Source organism: Artibeus jamaicensis, unplaced genomic scaffold (genome assembly GCF_021234435.1).
Source record: "Artibeus jamaicensis isolate MK-2021 breed Jamaican fruit bat unplaced genomic scaffold, CSHL_Jam_final contig_1015, whole genome shotgun sequence".
NCBI lineage: Eukaryota > Metazoa > Chordata > Mammalia > Chiroptera > Phyllostomidae > Artibeus > Artibeus jamaicensis.
This window is the reverse complement of record NW_026521194.1, coordinates 5,535,156-5,556,806: the sequence shown is the minus strand read 5'-3', so window position 1 is coordinate 5,556,806 and position 21,651 is coordinate 5,535,156. Positions and strand designations below refer to the sequence as shown.

Genomic DNA, 21,651 nt, shown 5'->3' with positions numbered 1-21,651 from the left:
TTTTGGATTCCATTGGAATATAGTTTATAGCCAATGCTTGTGCTGCAGGACATAAAAATGAATTAGGAAGTCCCTTCCCCAGTCTTTCAAGCAAAGATTATCCTTCCCTAAATCCAAGCTTGTTTTTCATTTGACGGACGACGTGGGGACTCCAGCCCTAGAGGACCTCTGCGGAGCTGCGCTGTGGCTCTCAGGCTCCCGTATCCCTCTGTGGCAGAATTCACTGTGGGTTTGTTCCCTTCATGCAGTACACGGTCTTTTGTCTTGCAGAATACCTTCCAGGAAAGCATTTGAATTCTTCCTCTAACCAAAGCAACATATAAATCATAAGAAAATGAGAAGGAGTCATTGGTTGAGGCTAATACTTAGCATCCATTTGGGAAAGATGGCTGCTTAAACACACAGCAACTTCCTCGTTTGCTTTTATATTCCAAAGCACAAGCATTGGCTATAACCATATTAAAACGTAACCAACAGCACCTTCCACAGCCCAGTATTAATGACATCTTGTATGCTCTCTCACTTTAAATATTTTAGATCCAGCTTTCCCAGAATTAATGAGAACCATTGAGAATTTGCTATATAATACCTATTTCTCAGCTGTGTTTACACAGTTAATTAGCTTGTCTCACTATTGTTTCTAATGAATAAATAGTTTACAAAGAATGTGGGTATTAAAGAGCGTGACAGCATTTTAAAATAATAGGAAATTTATTTTAATTCTGTTGGAATACCTAGGCACCTGATCAACAGCGATTTTCAATCGGTGTGCCACAAGAATTTTTAAAACATGCAACACTTGACTGGTCAGGGAGACAGACCTCTTCCCCTTTGGGTTGTCAAATAGAGAATGATAACAGTTAAAACAATAATGGCTGTCCAGTGTGAATGAATTAAGTCTTACCTATTTATTTTTGTCAGATCAGCAAAAAATATATTTTTTAGTGTACCACAGAATTTTAGTAATTAGTTTATGTGTGCCGTGAAAAGAAAAAGGTTGAAAATCGCTGGATTAACTCCATCAAATATGTGTTTATGTTTAATATGAAATACTGGTTAATTCGGAGACATTAATGTAACTAGTGGTATGATCAAGTATGTAGCAATGAATCATACCAGCACTTTTTTACCCTGTAGTATATCTTAGATGTTATAGCTATTGAAGAAGTTACATGGTATTTTATGTTAGAGTCTTAATTATCTCCTAGTTATTTCCTGGAGTGATTAACACTGGCCACAAGCTGTAAATCTGTTATTTACCAATAGAGAGACTTGTTTACTCTTATTTTTTTCCATGAGCTCGGTAGATCCAAACAGCAGGACTTTTCAATGGGAACATCTAAATGGTCTCCCTTAACACAGGGAGGTGTGACCCAAAACCTACCAAATAAGCGCAGCCAACAGACACAGTCCGTGCCCATAGCCCTGGCGTCGCAGCTTCCTGTTTCCCGTAGTGAGTGGCCCAGCTCTCCCGGGAGCCACGGTGTGGGCACGGAGTCATTTAGCACAGACTTTGATTCCATAATGGGCACTGGTAGTTCTGTATTTGCAGCAGGTTCGGAAACATCGCCTCAATCCTGCATCATCTCTGTGTTTCACTATCACATTAACCTTCTAATAAGCCTCCTTCCAGCTATTCATTCTCCCTACAGAAGGGACAGTGACCTATTGCAAATGCAAAAATGACCATGAACCGCTCTTTAAAACTTGTGTATGTCCAAGCACCTTAAAATTATCTCTCACGGTCAGAACTCTGCCTAAATCTCTACCTTTATCCTTCTTGCTACCCTTTCTCTTCTCTGGAACCACAGACCTCCTGATGACACCCGCCGCCCCACTCCCTCCCCAGTCCCTGTGTCTTAGACATGCCTGTGCTCTACTTTATCCTTCCTTCCTCGTGTCGCGTGATCTCGCCTGCCCCTGGCTGCTTGAGTCTCAGCACAGACATTATCTCTAGACAGATCACCTTGACCCCTGTGCCTACACTCTCTCCTGGATGGGTCGTTATTGTTCCTCGAACCTGGCATGTAGCAGCAACTCAGTGAATAATTATTGAGTAAAATAAATAAAGGCTGCTTCTACAAAGAGGATTTAAGAGCTATCCCCCAATCAAGGACAGACATGGACAGAGGTAATTACAGTACAGGGTGCTAATGATACACTAGAAAAACCTGGAAGTACAAAGGTAGTTTCTAGAGATCTTTTAAAAATGGAATCGTCCCCCACCCCCCACTGAAACGGCTCCCCAGCAGCCTTGATGGAGAGTCAGGACGCAGATGTGGTCAAGATTCCATCAGGGTTTTTCAGTGTGAAAGTAGTGACCTGCTAAGGACTCTTTGAACCAGAAACCAGACTTTATTTGCTTTTTTAAAAAGCATGGATCTTTTTCTTACTCCGCAACCGGTGAGCAACAACTTTTTAGTCATTCATTCATTCATCTGACAAACAGCCGACGAGGACCTATTGTGAAATACCACTCTAATGCGGAGGATGAAGCAGTGAACAAGACACACTCCATCCGCTCTCTTGGGGCTTAGTCGTAGGCTAAACATACAGAAATAAGTAAATCAACACAAAAATGGAAGATTGTATAATTATTGCTTAGGCCACCATCAGGGTGATAGCAGAGACCTGCTTTACAGAAGACGGTCACGAAAGAGCACTTTGTGTTTCCGTTAACTTAAGTCTCGAAGGATGAGAAGGAGCCAGCTGGGTGAGGTGCTGGGGGAGAGAGTTCCAGGCTGAGACCGTGCCAGACACGGTTCCAGACGCCGGGTCTTGAACAAGACCGAGCATCCACTTGAGGTGGGGTTGAGCTGATAAAGTAAAAATATTAGTCTACGTTAGCCCATAACCAAAAGGTCACAGGTTTGGTTCCTGGTCAGGGCACGTACAAAATTGTGAGTTCAATCCTCAGTTGGGGCACCTATGAGAAGGCAACTTGTTTCTCTTTCTTTTTCTCTCTCAAGCAATGAGAAAAATGTCCTCAGGTAAGGATTAAAAAAACAACGAATAAAAGTGTGAGGCCAGGTCATGTTTGAGTTGGTTTTCTCAATCAAACATTTGCCGTGATTCAGATCTGATAAGACATTTCATCCAACAGTTTGGTGAAAATGCTTTCTCCCAGCCTTAGGGAGGAATGTGGAGATTGCGAAGAGAAGGCCCAGGGAGAAGAGGCGGAGGCCACCCATGGGCTGGAAGGCAGGCTCCGGCAGGCTCCGGGCAGGCCTTGCTCACTACAGAGGGTCACGGGGAGGTTACAGCCCTCAATCCTGTTGGGGGAGGTTCTGACACAGCCCCACGGCCCCTCCTAGTAGGGTTGGAGCTAATCACTCACTGGCCTGCTGGCACATCAATGGCTCTCTGCTCTCCCCCTCCACTTCACCTCTGCTATCCAGCCTCCTTCCCTTGCTCCCTGCAGTGAGCAGGCGTCAGGCAGGGGACCCATGGAGACTCTTGTCCCTTTCTACAGAAAGACTGGCTCTTCAGGAGGAGAGTCATCTAGGGCCAGGGGAGGAGGACACATTTCTCTCCGCCTGGGGGAAATGCGGTAATGAAGCCCTCCTGCCGGTAGAGATGAGGATGAGGACCAAGCAGCAAAGACGGGGATAAGGAGAAAAGGCGGTCATTCAGAGAGAAGTCACGATTGCAGCCAGAATGAAATTAGGAAACTTGGTTTCTGGAGTTGATGGGCTAGACAGTATTTACATGTCTACAACCCCTTGTCAAATGCAGTGTAGTCTTAGTTTTTAGACTTTTCATCTCAAGAGGTGGTGAGTGACCTTTTTTTGGTTGACCTCTAAAAGTTGGTGTCAGTATGTTTTTTACCCTAATCAGGCCCTTCCAAGGTGTTTACGAGACTAGGGAGCCTAAAGACTCAGGACATGGAGCCAGGGACTAGAACTGAGTTCTCAGCTCAGGCTGACTAGGGGCATGTCTGCACTCTTTGGTTGCCAGAAAGGTGTTACCTGCAGGTGGGCAGAATTAGACCCTGGGGTCCAGGGGACTGTTCATCCCATCATTCTCGCTGAGGTTTTATTCCTGAGATAGGGGACCACCCCCGATGTCAGAGCTCAGGTATGGAAGGGACGGCCACAGGTTTAGACATTTCCCAGGGGAGAGGTTACACCTCAGACCAAGGTCAGCAGTTTCTTTCCCAGGTGAGATGTGACTGCTTTTGTTCCCTGTGATGCTGATGGTGGGGGAGGGGAGCAGTGATGTGATTACAGTGTGGAGCCCAACTTTCCTCCGAATGTCTGTTTTCAGACTGGAAGGAACACTGTTTTCAGTCTGGAAGGAACACTGTTTTCATGACGACGAGAAAAGTTGGGGGGCCGCACCGTGAGGAGTAAATAGGAGTATTGATAAACACACAGCTGACGGAGGGTATTGTGGAGATGATACGCTGAGCCTCTGGGCTTTGGACGCATTTGGGCACACAGACGGGCAGCCATGCCCACTCACTGTCACCTTGCTGCCAGTCGTTTGAAATGCACACTGGCTCTGCCCAGTGTTGATAGCTCAGCCTGAGACATCAGACTGAGAGCGGAAATAGATGTTGTATAAAGAAATAGCGAAGTCCATTTGGCTGCTGCCCCGTTAGCTGAGGGGATACATATCCAGGGCGCCCTCTCTGAAGACCGAAGACTGACATCATCTGTGGTGTCCTAAGTGAATTTTCTTCCCTACATCCTGTGATTATGGCTCCCATAATTTTGTTAGCCTGCATATTGAGTTTTTCTTCATATGCGTTTCCTTAGCTCTTCATTTCCTCTCAGCCTCTTAACTGGTAATTTAGTTTGCTTGTGGACCGCTGCCGGAGGGACAGAGTCCTCACCGTGAAGCACCCCTCTCCCGCACCCTCCATGCGCACTTGTGTAGCCCCAGGAAATGCAGCCAGCCAGCCACTGGCCAGCCTGTTAGGGACCAAGAACAGTGACTTAGATCTGAGGGTTTGAGGCTAACCCTTTTCTGTTCTTATCACCAGGTAGGTAGTTCAGTGTTAAATAATTTGCCAACTAAGACAAGTGGGAAGATTTGGGCATGTGAGAAGGAAACCTAATCCAGACAAACAGCCCCTAAACTTTGAACTTTCTCAAATAAGGATCATTAGATCAAGTGCTTTTTAAACATTGCTTTCGTGATGGGAAGTGGTTTTAATACCCGGAGGTTACAGCACAGGTTGTGCGAGGCTACACAAAAGTCCCAGTTTCTGACCATGCCTTACCATGCAGAACAGCCAACAGGTCACGTGGAAGGCAAGCCACTGAGACTCCCTGGACTGGGATTCAGAGCTGGCGTAGATGAGGTTGCATGGCTCGACTTTGTGGAGTCTTAATTCTGCCAGAAACAAATCTTATCTATTTCTTCTGAGTGACCACTACTCATGCCTTTTCTGAGTTCCCTAAGACTGTAGACTGACTGAATCACAGAGGCAACCTTCAGTTCCCAAGGTTCTTCAACCTGAAAAAGCATCTCTTTACAGTGTGAAATGATCCAGCTCTGACCAAATGTATAAGGAGTGTCTGTGGTGGCTTGAACAGCCAGGTGTTTGATGTTAATGACCTTCAGCCTAAATTCAGGCTCATGGTCCGTCAAGTCAGCAAGGTGGCTGCCACCCCGACCTCATGCACAGATGCTGACCTAAAAAGACAGGACAGTGCAGGTGCGGTCACACTTTCTCTTGTCTCACTCTTTGAGGCTAAATATATTTCAGGGTATACTGAGCCTAAGCCCCATTTTAATGATATCCATGCTTTAAGGGTAGATATTCATTTTCATGTATTATTTGTCAGATGCTAGATGGTGGGATCTGGAGAAAAGACCATAGGATTTGAAGTCAAAAACTCCAAAGTCCAGTTCCTCTACACAGACAGCGTCATTTTTGGTGAGACGTTCACCCTCTGTGACCTTCAATTTCCTCACCTGTAAAATAGGAATGATGTGAACATTAATAATATCTATAAACATACACTTAAAAAATCACCATGCAGACATGAGTTATAATTTAACCCAACTCCTTCTTAACAATGGAGAGGAGACTCTTCTGGTTTGAAGTAACTTTCCTGAAGATACATTACACCATGTTTTCCTCTAGGACTTTTATGGTGTCACGACTTATATATAAGTCTTTTGTCCACCTTGAATTTATTTTTGTGTATGGTATAAGTTGGTAATCGAGTTTCATTTTTTTCCTCAAGGGGGAGGGTGGAAGCAAGGGAGGGAGGTGGGCTTGGCTGGGGTCGGGGGGAGTGATGGGGAGAAAATGTGGACAACTGTGATTGTACAGCAATAAATTTTAAAAAACTATACTTAAAGTTTTTTAAAAAGCAACCAATGAATGCATAAATAAGTGGAACAACAAGCTGATGTCTCTCTCTCTCTGCCCCACACCCCCATTCTCACTTCCCCTCCCCCACCTCTCTCTCTAAAATCAATAAATAAAATTAAAAAAATTTTTTTCAGAAGTAGATATGAGCTTGAAAAGCAAAAGGAACTTAGAGCAAGAAAATGTGGTAACTTAATGACTTTATTTTCCTCACATGCCATTTGTTGCTTTAGTTAACTAACGTATCTCATGTATACAGAACTTGGAATACGTGAAGACCAGTTTTCCAATGGTCTTCTGTGAGTTATCATGTTCGCTCTGTAATCTCATTGTTTTGGTGCTTCAGGCATGGAATGAAATGTTATTCATTTAAAATTGGAGTCGTTTCTCCCGGTGATTGACTACCACCCCACCCACCTCCATAAACACACACACACACACACGCATGATACGTGCTATATAGGAGCCCTGGAGTCTCTAAAGTTAATAAGAATAACGCCACAAGTAGGAGAGGGTGTTCATCTATTGAAACAACTTCTCATACTGGATAGGAGGCAGTAGTCTCTAGAATGTTCCCAAATAACCATAACAAAGAAATGCCTTTAATTCACTCCCCAAAGGCAAACAGAGAGCAGTGTGTATTCATTCCAGGGAGAAAAAACAAAAACATGGTCTAGTGTAGTCAGACTCTTGTTAATCTTAAAATCTTCCACAGTCAAAAGCTGTTCTTGAAACACATTTCATACTCGAGGTTTTGAGTAAGTAGATTTTCTCCAGCTTTCTCCCCAGCGTAGGCGGTCACCTCCTCAGTGCCCTGTCGAACGGAGGGTTAGAGCTGCAGGGGGGCAGAACATTTGAAGATAAGAATACTAATCGTCCCCATAGCTACTTCTGCTGAATGAATATTAGAAGACACTGGCAATAACATTTGGAACAAAGGACTTAAGGAACACATCAAATGGAGTATTTCAGAATCCATCTTAATGCCTAGTTTCTCTTTCTCTTGTATTAATTTATAATCCACATGTAAAAATATTTACCTTTTTAGAGAATATAAGTCAGTGGTTCTTAGTACATTCACAAAGTTGTGCAACCATCTAACTCCAGAACATTTTTTCTTCCCCCCAGTAAATCCCGTATCCATTGGTACTCATTCCCCATACCCTTCTCCCCACCCCAGCACAGGCAGCCACTAATCTACTTTCTGTCCCTGGATTTGCATTTTCTTAACAATTTCATGTAAGTGGAGGCATCCAATATTTGTCCCTTTCGTGTCTGGCTTCTTTCACTGAGCATACTGTTTTCAAGGTTCATCCGTGCTGTGGCATGTATCAGTACCTCATTGCTAATTTGGTCAAATAATATTCCATTGTAAAGCTATACTACATTTTGTTTATCCATTCAACTGTCGATGGGCGTTTAGGTTGTTTAAACTTTTTGGCTATTGTGAAGGATGATGCTAAGGACATTCATGTACATACCTTTTCAGTTCCACTGGGTATGTACCTAGGAGTGGAATGCTTGGGTGTCTGATTTCTCTTTCTCCAAATCATCACATGAGCAACCCGAGGAGAAGGGGAATGAGCTTAATTTGGACCAATTGAAAAACAGGGTGGGTATGCGTTGGTAGAGAAGCTCCGTTAGTTGGGTTACATCTCATTGTTCTCAACTATCCAACAACTAAAGAATGACATTACTAATCTCTGTCTTATCAAAAATAAATCCATGGATAGATTATAATTCCCAGTAATTCTCAGTGTTTTCACACCATGAGACCTAAGAGATATGACAACTCCTATCACTTACCCTTTTCCCCCCGTGACTTCCCCATGGTGGAGGAAGCTGTGGGTGTAGCCAGAAGGAGGAAAGATGTTAGAGTTTATCACAATTTGTGCGTGGATGAATGGCATGGGGGGAGTAATTTGAAAAGAGCCTGTCCTCCATCCTGCAGTGGACTTAGCTCTTGTTGTAATGAGATTGGAGCCTTCTCCCCACGGGATGGAGGTGCTGCGTGGGCAGGAAGAGCAGGGGGGCAGCCAGCAATCTCAGTGCATAAAGAATGAACACACAGCTTTGTTCGTGAAAATCCTATGGCTGCTTTACTGGAAATCATGTTATTTTGATGACCTTCTGTTTTCTAAACTATTTAGGTCAAGGGTGGAGAGTAATATCCTGTTTGTTGGAGATGTATTTGACACTGTAAGCTTGTCATTTGGGGCTGTAATAACTAGAAAGGCCACCAGTCCTCCAGGCTGGGAGGAGGACATGTTTCAGTTGACAGAATTGGTTCTCCAGAAAAGCTCTGTGTCTGCTAGAGATCAGCAGTAGACTGTCCAGGGAAATAGATTTTCTTCCCCTACATATTTCCTTCATCCTGTAATCAGGGCAGAAGTAAGAAAATCTGGCTAATTCCTTTTCAGGAAATACTACTCCACTCTCCCCACCCCCACCCATCACCACCAGCGCCATGCAGGGGACCTAGCTGGTGTCCTAGGGTGTCAGTGATGTGTAACGTCTCACGGATTTTCCCTTTGCATATAGGCCTTTGGTGCTGTAACCCAAAGGAATATAAAAGATGTTGAAATTTAATTGGTCCTTTAGGTACAGAGCAAAGTTCTCCATTTGGGGCAAGCCCTATCAAGTTAATCCTTATACTCTTTAGCTGCCACCTGAATGAAGAAATGGTTCTCTTCTGCCATGGGACTCTTTTTAATAGACCTTATTTCTTAGAACAGTTTAGGTTTGCTGCAAAATTGAGTGAAAAGCACACAGATCTCCCATATAGAGCCCCTCTCCCCACAGGAACAGCCCCCTGCATTACCCACATTTCCTACCAGAGTGGGACTTCTATTATAATTGATGATCCTACGTTGACATATTATAATCATTCAAGCCTGTCGTTTACATTAGGGTTCACTGTTGTACATTCTGTGGGTGTGGACAAATGCATAATGACATGTATCCCCCAGTACAGGACCATACAGAGTAGTTTCACTGCCCGAAAAATTCTCTGTGCTCTACCAGTTCACCCTCCTTTCCCCTAATCCCTGGTGAGCACTGATCCTTTTACTGTCTCTACACTTGTTCCTTTTCCAGAACATCATGTAGATGAAATCATACAGTATGTAGCCCTTTCAGATTGGCTTCTTTCACTTAGTCATATGTACTTATGTTTCCTCCATGTCTTTTCATGGCTTGAAAGGTCACTTTTTAGTACCAAGAAGATGGCCATCTGTGACCCAGGCAACAGACCCTTACCAATACCTTGAACTTGGACTTCCCATCCTCCAGAACTGTGAGAAATAAATTTCTGTTGTTTGTGAGCCACCCAGTCTGTGCCATCCAACAGGGTTAGACAACCACTTTTTGAGATATGATTGGCATACAATGAACTGCACATATTTAACAGCTTTATTGAGGTATAATTTACATACTATCCAGTTCGCTCATTTAGAATACATAGTTGAGTAATTTTCAGTGTATTCACAAAGTTCACACGTATTTAAAATGTATAACTTGACACATTTTGAAATATACGCATATCCCTGTAGTCATTGTGATGATTAAGATAAGCAGCCATCACTCCCAGAAGTTTCCTGATTGGTCATTTCTTTCCCCACCTCCTCCACCACCACTGATCTGCTTTCGGTCCTAGAAGGTCATTTGCATTTTCAAGAATTGTACAGAAATGAAACATACAGTATGTACTCTCTTTTTTGTTTGTTTGTTCTTGGATATGGCTTCTTCAGAAACTCAGCGTGATTATTTTAAGATTCATTTATGCTGCAGTGTGATATCAATAATTTATATTGTTGTTGCCGAGAAGTATGCAACTGTATGATTACACTCTAGTTTGTGTATCTGTTCACCTACGGATGGAAATGGTGGTGTTCCCAGTTTGGGGCTGTTACAGAGGAGCTGCCATGAATGTTTATGCACAAGTCTCTGTGTGACTTATGCTCCCATTCTACTTGGGTGAATGCCCAGGAGTGGCACAGCTGGATCATGTGAAGAGTGCGTGCTTCACAGGTGAGGAAACTGTCCAACCCTTTTTCAAAGTGGCCGTAGTGTTTTGCTTACCCTCCAGAGGTGCAGGAGATTTCCAGGAGCTTCCCATCCACCCTGACCCACTGCGTGGTCAGTCCCTTTAATGGCAGCCCTTCTATCAGGTCAGAAGTGGTGTGCCTCACAGTTTAAACTCTACTGCTCCTCCCCTCCCAGCGTCACTTCTTCAAGCCTTTGCTCCTACTATGCTTGCAAGCTGGATGCCTCTCTACCCGTCCCTCCTCTTAATTAAACAATCATCCTTTAGCATTCAGCCCCAGTGCTGCTGGTCCCCCAGGAGGAACACAAGTCTGCCTCTGCAGGTAGACACACCATGGACTTCTGTGGACAGTTTGTCTCAAAGCACGTTTGTATTGTGGCGAGATCCCCTGTTTGTGTGGCTGTCTGTCCCACTCCAGGGTAGGGACCTAACACAGAGCGTGGCCCCTCGTAGCTTTGTTGTAATGATTGGGAGACAGGACTCACCCCCTGTAAGTGGTACTTTTTCTGTGTGACTTGAAAAATATGTCTCTAGTTTTCTCATTTAAAGAGAGCTGTTCTTACAGGAATTGCTATTGGAGAGTCACTGATCAGAAACAAGGTAGAGCTATGGTAATATTTTAAAATGAAATGAGCAACTGCCCTAATTCTTAAAAACATCCTTCAGTCATAGAAGGTAAAATTATGAATGAAGTCAGAGGAACTCATGAACCTCAAGAGAAGTGAAGTCAATTTTGTCTGAATGAGGATTGCTCAGTCTGTCTTCACTTCATGATCTTAAGGTCTCCTGTGTCCAAGGATTTTAAAGTATTTCTGAGCAAACTAGAATTCGTCATTATGCCTGTAATATTTTGTTTATGTTGCTGAGTGGCAAGGGCACAGGGTTGAAAATCAGTCTCAAGCAGCCTCTGTGAAATCCTTTGTGGCCAATAACATCTGCAGGTTTGCCAACTCTGCAGATAATAGTCTGTCCGAGGTGGTTTTTACAGGTTTGCAGGAGGGAGGCAGAAACATGAAAGAGTGAGCTGCTTTCCAGGACAGTGGTTGCTGGTAATAGGGGGATGGTAAACAGCTTAAGTTTCAAAGTCCGATTAGAAATCGAGGCTGTGGAATTTGGAGTGATTGTCCCTGGGGCTTTAAAGCCTGTGGGACTGCTGTGCACCAACAGTGGGTTTCAGTTTCTAACCCAGAGCAAAGGGGCAGCTGAGCACAAAAACGTGCAGGAGATTAACCCGCAGCTAAACAACTAACCGAGCTGAAAGGAAGCTCCAGAATGTGGGAAAGCCTCGAGGCAGTTGGGCTGGCTCATCAAAATTGTTCCAAAATAGTTCTCCCATCGTGGCTTTTGTTCCAAAGCAAGGTAACCCCATCCATCACAAGCTAAATAAAGCTCTAGTAAGATCAATAGGGTCATGGTAAGACGAGAAAGTTTATGATTAAAGCCGATGGCAAGATGACCTGCGCAGGAATACTGGGTAAAGCAGGGCTTCTCGAATTCCCGTGTGTGCACAACCCACCCACCAGTCTTGTGAAAACGGGGGGTTTGAATTCAGTGGACCCCAGGCGGGGCCCGGGAGCTGCATTTTAAAATAGCACCCAGTGTGGTGCTGTTCTCAGACCATACTTGGAGTTGCAAATGCAGAGACTTAAGCAAATGGCTTGTTTTTTCCTCTTTTATGACAGATCATGAAATTGCCCTCTTGTAAAGCTCTCGGACAAAATAAATGTCCACTCTTAACAGTCCTGTTCATTTCTGGGGGTATAGAAATCAAATTCTGATTTCTGTATCTGCTTTAAGAACAGACAGAAAGGGACTGAAAATTTCATTAAAAGCATCATGCAAAAGTCATTAAAAAAAACAAAACACCAAACCCCTCCAGACTGAGTTGTCTTTATTTTAGGAGTGAAAGTGTCATGCCATTTATGTTACCGATGCTTCTGACTACTAAGTGAGGTTAAGTTAAATCCAGTGTGTTGCCTGCATATAACAGGAGTAACAGTAGGATTCAAAGAAATTTTAGGTAGATGTTCCATAGAACAGTCACTTTTCTGGCTAGAACTTGAAAACAACAGCTCTCTGATCTGAGTACTAGATGGTCTTCTAGTCCAGGATCCTATTGTGTTTGAATAGACACTATCAGGTGGTTGTTTAACCACAGACGTTGAAGCCAAATGCTTTGGATGCAAACCCAGTGAGTCCCATTGTTTACTGACTGTATACAATGATTTACTCATCTGCATGCCAGTGGGGGGGGGGATGTCTGCACTCTACAGATTTTATTGGATTAAGTTAATACGTATTTGTAAAGCTCTTAGAACAGTACTGGGCACACATTTGAGCTATATAATTGCTTGTTAACTATATGACTAAAATAAAAGGTTAAGGTCATGCCCTGGCTGGTGTGGCTCAGTGCACTGAGTGCCAGCCTACGAACCAAAGGGTCGCTGGTTTGATTCCCAGTCAGGGCACATGCTTTGATTGCCAGCCACGCCCCCAGTCAGGGGTGCATGAGAGGCAACCGCACATTGATGTTTCTCTCCTTTTCTTTCTCCCTCCCTCCCCCTCTCTCTAAAAAGAAATAAATTAAGTCTTTTAAAAAAAGAATTGATGTTATGTCTTAGATGCTCTGTAGAATCCAGCAGGCCTGTTTTTCTATTTACCAAATAAATATCACTCTGCAAGTCTTTCACGGTAGGTCGCTGGGTCTGAAAGAAAGGGGATTTCAGTCAACAAACAGGAAATCCCTCCCCTTGCCCCCCCCCCCAAATTCATGAAATGTGGGAGTTCGCTAGTGTCGCTTATTTGGATAGACTCATTTTGGTCCTTTGGTTTTGTAGCTGGTGATGTATATTGGCCAGGTGGCCAAGGATATCTTGAAATGGCCCCGCCCCTTTTCCCCTCCCGTCGTGAAACTGGAGAAGAGAATGATCGTGGAGTTTGGAATGCCCTCTACCCATGCCATGGCGGCCACTGCCATTTCCTTCACCCTCCTCATCTCTACCATGGAAAGGTACAAGGTAAGGTGCCTGACTCTTCTCCCTCCGGTCTGAGGTTCTCCACACAGTGAGAGTGCAGAGAGGTCTCACTTCCAAACATTCTTTTAAAGCTGCTCTGAGGGACTTTGAGGTGTATGAAATGAACCCTCAGGGGGAACCTACTGAGCTGTCCATGACAATTTCTTCCTGAGTCACGTGACCCTATACAGCATCCAGATCAGGTTGCGCCTGAGAATGGAAGTGGACACCAGCAAAACCAGAGACAATTCGGGAATCAGGGCATGTCGCTGCCCCTGCAGAAAGTATTTTCCCCCAGAGCTGCCCAAGGAGACAGCACTTGAATCAGTTTTCTCATCCCTTCCACAACAAACACGAGGCATTTCTGATCCTAGTAAACGATCCTCCAGGGCTGAGATGAGGCCACCAAATCCTCCCGCTAGACTTCTCAGGGTGGGGGGCAAACGAGTGGGCCCGCCTTATTCCCCAAAGGTGCCTCTGTGCCAGGCTCAGCCATTAGAAACAATGGCTCCACGTTTTCTAGATTAGTCTAAATTATAGAATATCAATAAATGCTGAAAATAGAAGAATTTTACTTAATATGTGCTTAGATGCCAGTTACAGTCAGGCCTTTTAGAAGTTATTACTGCAATGAACTTTTATTTTGTCTGTCTGGTAACTCTTGCTTTCGTTTGTGTTATATTTCATAATTAACTGTCATAATTTTACCTTTGATTGCTGGAAAATATAGATTTCATTAAATCTAGCAGTATTATTCACAAATGACAGTATTGTTTTGCCCTGCTCTATACCCAAGAAGCTCAGGGACGTTCTGCATTCCAGGTTATATTGGGGGGGGGGGTCAGCCCTCATGCGGTTGGAAGAGGACTAGATTAGCATTGGGTCCTAGCTCTACCTTGGCTGTCATCTACCTGGTCACCCGGGCTTACACCTAACTGGGAAAGAGACGAGTATACGGAATATCTTCAGCTAAGTATAACCTTGTGTCGTAACTTACTTCAACGTCAGGCCAGGATCAAAAAATGTCCGAGTGTCCCAGTCCTGTCTGAATTAATTGAAGGCGGACTTCTGAGCACAGCGACCTCTACCCCAGAAGAACATAGTGGACCCCGCATTGGCCCCCACTGGGCTGCTTTCAGCACCCAGAGCGGCCTGCGAACATGCTGATTTACTCTGGAAAAACCAGGCAGTGGAGGCTGAATACAGGGAGACAACCAGCACTTGAACATGCAGTTGAGGCCACCTGGGCCTTTCTAATTTTAAGAATAAATATATTTAGCTATTTGAGTTATTGCTTCTAAATAGCACTAAACATGGATTTGTTTGTATACATATGTGCTGAACCTAATGCCCAGACTCTAATTTCATAATGCATCCATGTATTCATTTTTAGCCCTCTTTTGCTTTAACCCAGCTCATGATAAGTCTTAAGAAAAGACATACAGCTGTGTATTGCTGCACTCACACGTTGCATTGGAAAGAACATGCTGGCCTTAGTCTCAGACTGTGTGGCTTTGGGTTCTGACCCTGTCTCTTCTGGCCATGTGACCTTGGAAAAGTCATTTTGCCTCTCTGAGCCCCGGCTCCTGTTTTCAGGATCAAATGTGATGATGGACGGGGAAGCATTTTTGTGCTAAATTTTAACACTAATGTAACTTATTGTGATTAAGGGTTTCTTCCTCTGTAGAATGCAGCTAATTATAGAACCTACTTCATAGCATTAGATGAAGATTAAATGAGATGGTGACTGTAAAGTGCGTTGATAGCGTAGACCATTCTCTATTTTTCTGCCCCGTGGAAGGCCAGACTAATGAGTCCCTGAAGCACGTGGATCATAGCCCTATGTCTAGTTTATAAGCAGAATACTTTTATGCTCCTTACACAATTTGGCATTACCCAGCTTTTTCTGGCTGCTCTCTCACCAGCAACTGTTGAGGTTTAATGAAGTCTGGGCCTCCGCCTTGACATCTGTACACAACCACACCCACTTGTAGCTCGGGCCTATCATCCCTGTCCATTCTCAGGAAGCCCATGGTTGCCAAGCTGTATCACCATGGTGCTAGCTTGCCCCTTGTTCAACAGTGTATACTTCATAAGTTTTACTCTAAGAACAGGTAGAAAGAAATAATTATCTACTCCATGAAAATAGCCAGAACAATCGCTGTAGATGAGAGTCTTACAGCCAAGTTCTACTATGTCTTATGTTGTGAAACTTCCTCCCAGAACTACATTCCTGGGCATCTTCCCCCTCTTTCTGCAGTTTCCCCAGTCTCCCGTGATCATCCGCTTGCTGGTCCAGGGCGTGCCAGGCTCAGACTGGCAGTTGCTGGATCAGGAGTCCTGCTCCCTCCTGGGGTACCAATTGCATGTGTGTGAGCACCACCTAACACCCCTGTGTCCTCTTCTTCCCCGCAGTACCCTTTCGGCCTGGGACTGATGATGGCTGTGGTGTTCTCCACGCTGGTGTGCCTCAGCAGGCTGTACACCGGGATGCACACGGTCCTGGTAAGACCTTGTGGTTGGGCCTAGGGATCACGGTCTGCCTAGCACGGCAGCTGGTGTGCCAGGCTGTTCTTCACACAATACTTTTATAAAGCTATTTGCATATGTAACTACATTTCACATCAGGCCAGTAAGTGGAGTAATTATTATTTTATGGCACATCCATAATAACAGTAATGAATTATTAAGATAGTACCAAGGAGGACGAGCTGGGCTAGATCCTTGTGACTTTGAAGACTGGCTGAAACAGTGACAGAGACGTGGGCCATTTGTTTTCAGGTGGGTTTACTGCTGCCGAAGCAAGCAGTGCGGGACCACCCAGGGTCAAGGATGTGATGAGTGGACACAGTTCCCTCTCAGGTTCTCACAGGCATGGGCCTGAGGTTCAGGGATCTCAGCTGCCATCCCAGGAGAGCCCAGACTCCTGGGCTTGCTTTCTTCCCTACTGTTCTAGGGAGGTGGTGGGGGTATAAAGATACACACATTTATTTATACACTCATTTTAAGGCCTTCTTAAAGAATTCTTTGTAGCTCACGTGGTACTGCAGTTTTCATAAGGCCTGAGTTGTTGTCTTCATTTTTATTTAATTCTTCATGATCAATGTATTTAGCTCTTTGGGTTATTGCTCAAATAGGGTTATCTGCATTTAAAGATCTGTCCACCCTTTTATGCCATTAGGACTTTTTCCTGGGCTGCCATGCTGAGTCCAATTACAATTACGTAGAATTCCATTTCCTAGGGTACCAGCCCGCTGCCTGGAGGTTCCAGAGCCTGAGGCTGGCCATGGTTCACCCAGGGTACTATTAGCATCATTATTGGTACAAGAAAGATTTCTTTAGAAAGGAACAGGCCCTTGTTAATTGGGTTTTTTTCCATCTGAAGCTCAAAAATTGCATTGGCAGCAGACCTCCATGGGAATGGGGGAGGGCCACCTTTCACGGGCCCTCTCGTGTCTTCCTGGTGCCCTCGTGTTGTTTACCCCGGGAAAGTGGTGGGAGAGGGTCATTGGCAGAGCAGGAAGGCAGACCGACCGAGGAGGGTTCGTCAGCATGTGTGGGGGCAGAGACCGGGGAGGAAGTTGGCCCGAAGAAAAGGGGCTTGGGGCTGTGTGAGATCAAGGAGCGGCTTCAAGCTCTCCTCCTGAAAACGCAGGCCCTACCTCGAAGGCAAGCGGGCAGGTGCCCAGAGTGACTGGAGTCAAGAACGTCACAGAACGGACGGGCTGCCAAACAAGCAATCAGGAGAAACAGTGTCAGTGTGCTACTTCAAGAAACCAAAACGAATGCAAAAAATACCCATGATAAGCAGAATCTGCCCCTTTCAAATAAAGACCAGCTCCGACCCCGCAGGACCCAGCCTCAGTGCCCCACCCCAGTCCTGGCCCTAACCCCCAGACCTTGGTAATACTACAGAAGTAGGGGCAGGCTCACTATTCCGCTCACCGAATCCTGTGCCTGCTGCCTTGCCCCACTGCACAGTGTGTCTGGGGGCTTCTAAGACAGAAGGGGAGACAATGCATTCTCAATTTGCTACACCCCTGCTCCCCTCCAACTGTCTCCATCGACTTAACCGTGGAGTAAAGCGAGCTTTCTTGGGGGGTTGGGTATTTCTTTTATCTGGGCCTACTTCTCAACTTTCATAGGCTTTAGTAAAAATTGATCTTGGGAACTCAGGTTAAACATTAAAAGCACAGTAAACACAAGGATGTGAGCAGCAGATGTGGATGGAGGGCCCAGAAAAACCACCTCAGTAAGAAGACAGCGGTATGGCTTCCTTTTCCTTCTAAAGTGGGTTGTGGGGATGGGGAAACAAACATTTGTGGGGAAGACCATTCAGGCGTCTCGTTCAGGTGCAAGGGCGGGGCACAGCCACCCCTTTTGGAGCATCTGACCTGGAAGAAAGCAGAGCCAGGAGCCGTGGCCCCTGTTCTTCCTACCACCATGCTGTTTCCCCATCTGTGCTGGGGCTTCTTTAACCCATGTAATTTTAATTCATAAAAATCATAGTCCCCAACTTCGGCCCAGGCCCCCATCAGGGTCGTAGGCAGGGCCCAGGGTCTGATGGTACTTAATTTCTAGCAGCAGAAGGGAGCAGTTGGTTTTAATGGTCAGATGTAGTTAAGTGGTGGGTTGGTGGTCTTCATTCAGCAGTAACTTAACAAGCTCCCGCCGGATGCCAGACTTGGAGAGAGATCTGGGAGGCCCCGAGGGGACAAAACCTAGCTAACCCACCTGAGGCTTGGAGTTTGTTGATGGAGACAGACGTGGAAGATCTGATCACTGGATGTGACAAGTACTTGAAACAGAACAGCTGGATCAGGCCAACTAAGGGGACACACCTCTCCCCAGGGCCCTCACAAGCTCCGGGGACCACCCTGCACTAATGGTTCTCAACCTTTGCTGCATGTTGGAATCCCATGGAGAGCTATTAAAAAGTATGGAGATACCTGGACACCCGTATTTATAGCAGCAGCATTACTCTAATAACCAAAGGACAGAAGCCACCCAGGTGGTCACTGACCGATGACCGGATAAACAGCACGGGGCCCATCCACACAATGGAATGTTTCCTCCTTAAAATAAAGGAAGGAAATTCTGACACCTGCTCCAACTTGGACAAGCCTTGAAGACCTAACACTAAGTGAACTAACCAGTCACAAAAGGACAGATATTGTAGATCCCACTTACACGAGACACTTAGAAGAGTTGCATTCACAGAGACAGAAGGAGAACGGGGTTGCCCGGGGCGGAGGGCAGGGGCGATGCGGAGTTGCAGTCTGGGGAGATGAAAACATCCTAGTGATGGACAGTGGTGATGTTTGCATGAGAGCGTGAATGCGCGTAAAGCCCGAACGGGACACTTTAACGTGGTTAAGATGGTAAATTTTGTTACGTGTTTTTCATTTTTTACCACAATTATATGTATGTGAGGATCCTGGGCACTGGCGATTTTTTCCAAGCTCCTCAGTTGATTTTAATGGGCAGCCATGGTGGAGAGCCATGGATGAGGCTAATTACGCTCTAGAGTGGGGCATGTGTGTGTTCCCCAACAAAACCAGACTCGGAAGGTGGAGACGGCCACTGTGTGGGCGCCCACAGCTCGCTAGTCACCCAGGTGGCGCCTGCTCCAGGTGAGTGGTTCTCTGGGCAGGGAGGGGGAGAACAGTTTGTCTTACCCATGACGAAATCACTCGCAACCAGAGGCGGGTGGCTCCAGCTGACTCCTGGGCAGTTCCGAGTGAATCAGGGGAGGCACCAAACCTGCACGTACTGTCACCATCCTGCCAAACCAGCTCTGGCACCACCTCCACCTACCAAGATGCCTGAATAAGACATCTGGGTATCCCCTGACTCCTCCCTTCCCACACCCCATCAGCCAGGCAGTCGCCAAGCCAAATTAATTCTGACTCGTAAAGACGTCCTAGAACTGTTCTCACACCACTGCCAGGATGTTATTTCCAAGTCTGCTTAGGCTGGTCCATGCATGGAGAAGTTCTTCCATCTCTTACTGGGTGGGGTGGTGGCATAGGTGGTCCCAATGGTGAGCAGCACCCACTGGGGATCCCGGTGGAATCAGCCTCTGAGAGAAGTCAGCCCTGCTCATGGCAAACACAGAGATAAAACATGAGGGTCTTGGTGATATTCTTGAGCTGCTGAATATTCCGTACCTGGGGCCACCCTTCCTCTGGGCAAACTGTCCAAGGCACAAGTTCCTGATTGCTCCAGGGGGTTGTCTTTGAGGTCTTATATTTCCCATAGTGAAAAGTATCCTAACCAATGACTTACAGAGACAGTTTTTTGGTGTATAATCTCATGGTCTCTTGGTTTGAAGAGTAAACCAATTGCTGTCTTGGAAGGACTGGGTAACTCTTAGAATCCATCATGGATGGGGTCAAATAAATAAGCCTCAGGAAGGGCCAGAACCAGGGACATGGTGACCGCATCTTCCTCTCCCTTCAGAGTGCCAGTGCCCACAGAATCTAGCCATGACCAATCTGGTCTTCTCCCAGATCAAAACCTTAATTAACCTCCTGAGATGAAACCTTGACTGAATCAGGCACAACCCTGGACCAGTAAGCCTTGGCAGGGTGACAGGGTCATGGCAGAAAACAGGACTTCAGAAGCCAGCCCTATGGACTGCAGAGCCGGTGCCCAGGGAACCCTTGTCCTAGACACTAGGACCAGGAAGACAACCCAGTAAGGTCACCATCTACCTGCATGAGCCAGGATTCCATGAATGCAAATGACGAGAACTAACTCAAACCTGTTCAAGCTCAAAAGGACACTTCATGGTTTTTACAGTAGAAGTGTAGAGGTCCCAGCCCTACATTTTCACTGGAAGTCTCCCCCACTCTTCCCCAAGCTTCTCTCTCCACGGCAGCCCCATGCTCCTGGGCTGCCTTCTCTCTCAGACCACACGCAGGGACGTCTGGGCTTAAATTCTTTGTTTCACTCCTGAAAGGAGTCCAGTGGGGAGAATTTCAGGAAAGGCATTTAATTGGCCTGGCCTGGATTACGAGCCCATTGCTGTACTAAACTCTGTCCTAGGGGTGCGAAGGGCTGTGTTGGGGCCCCTGGGTCAGGAGCCAGTCTGTGTAAGTGGGGGCCGTGACTGGCAGCCAGGGTGAAGATTAGTGTTGAAATTGGAATGTGGGGTTAGGGGGCAGGGCAGTTCTCCAAAATGAACTGGGTGTGTCATCAGAAGAGGGCAGACAAAAAGCCCCAGGGATATTCTTTCTGCATTTGACACCATTGCATTTTCCTGCACTTTCAAAGACTCCAAAACTGGACTTTTTATTCATGTTCATGGGGAAAGGAGGACTAGAGCAAATCGGGAAGGTTGACCATACTGATTTCGTGACACCCAAAATTAACTTATGCAGAATTTTAAATGACTTGACTAATAAAGCCATCATGCCTAATGTGTTACCAGTAAAATTAGCCTGAATTTTTGTGTTAGATGAGTAAATGGGTGTCCCATTATTTCAAGTTCAATAGCTAAAATGCTGCTCTATTGTCCCTGAACTGTTTGATCTGTGAAATTATATAAATATTAGATCTTGTTTTCTTACTAATTTTTTCCCTGTATTGTTTTAGTTTTGGTTTGAATTGGAGAATGTTGAAAAGCTTCCTGAAATATTAGATTAACTGCAGGCCAGACAAAACTGTGCTCTGGCATTGGACTAAAGCATTTTTGGTGTGTTTCTGCAAGTTCTTTGAAACCACTTAACAAAAAACAACTTTCTTTCAAACTGCCTTCCTTAACATGGGAAGAAAGTTGATTGTGGTATAAACTAGTTAACACCCCACGAAGCCTTACTTGCTGTTACTACCTGTCGGATGAGCTAGTCACTGAGCCCCAAAGGGAACTGGGTTGTGTGTGTGAGTGCCAGTCACCACACTGTTATGCCCATGTCTTCTCTTTACCTTGGAGAGAGAGACTTTTACCCTCTTTATAAGAGAATGATTTCTCGTTTCGAAAGTAGTAAGTGTGCAAGGTAAAGCATTCATCCTCTGTTGTTTATCAAGTTTTTTTTTTTTTTTAAGCAAAAACAGATCACTGTTAGTTAGCTACCATAGGAGAGGTCCAGATAGCCGTGCGTAGGATGACGTGAAGGGGAACTTCTGCCTCTGTGTTGGGCAAATCGGAATTAGGACTCAGCACCATTTCCTGCAAGAACTGTCCATGGCGTGCATTCCTAATGACAAACAGAAGCCGATTAATTTTTTCTTCCCCTTCTCAACACTGTCCAAAAAGCCAC

At 45.4% G+C, this 21,651-nt stretch overlaps 1 protein-coding gene across 1 annotated transcript in view; it reads left to right on the top strand.

The window, feature by feature from the left end:
• SGPP2 (sphingosine-1-phosphate phosphatase 2) overlaps window positions 1-21,651 on the top strand; it is a 99,915-nt gene that overhangs the window by 54,149 nt on the left and 24,115 nt on the right. Inside the window, exons 3-4 of the mRNA XM_037147490.2 lie at window positions 13,211-13,390; window positions 15,803-15,892. Coding sequence (XP_037003385.2) covers window positions 13,211-13,390; window positions 15,803-15,892 — 270 coding nt within the window. The remainder of the gene's footprint in view (window positions 1-13,210; window positions 13,391-15,802; window positions 15,893-21,651) is intronic.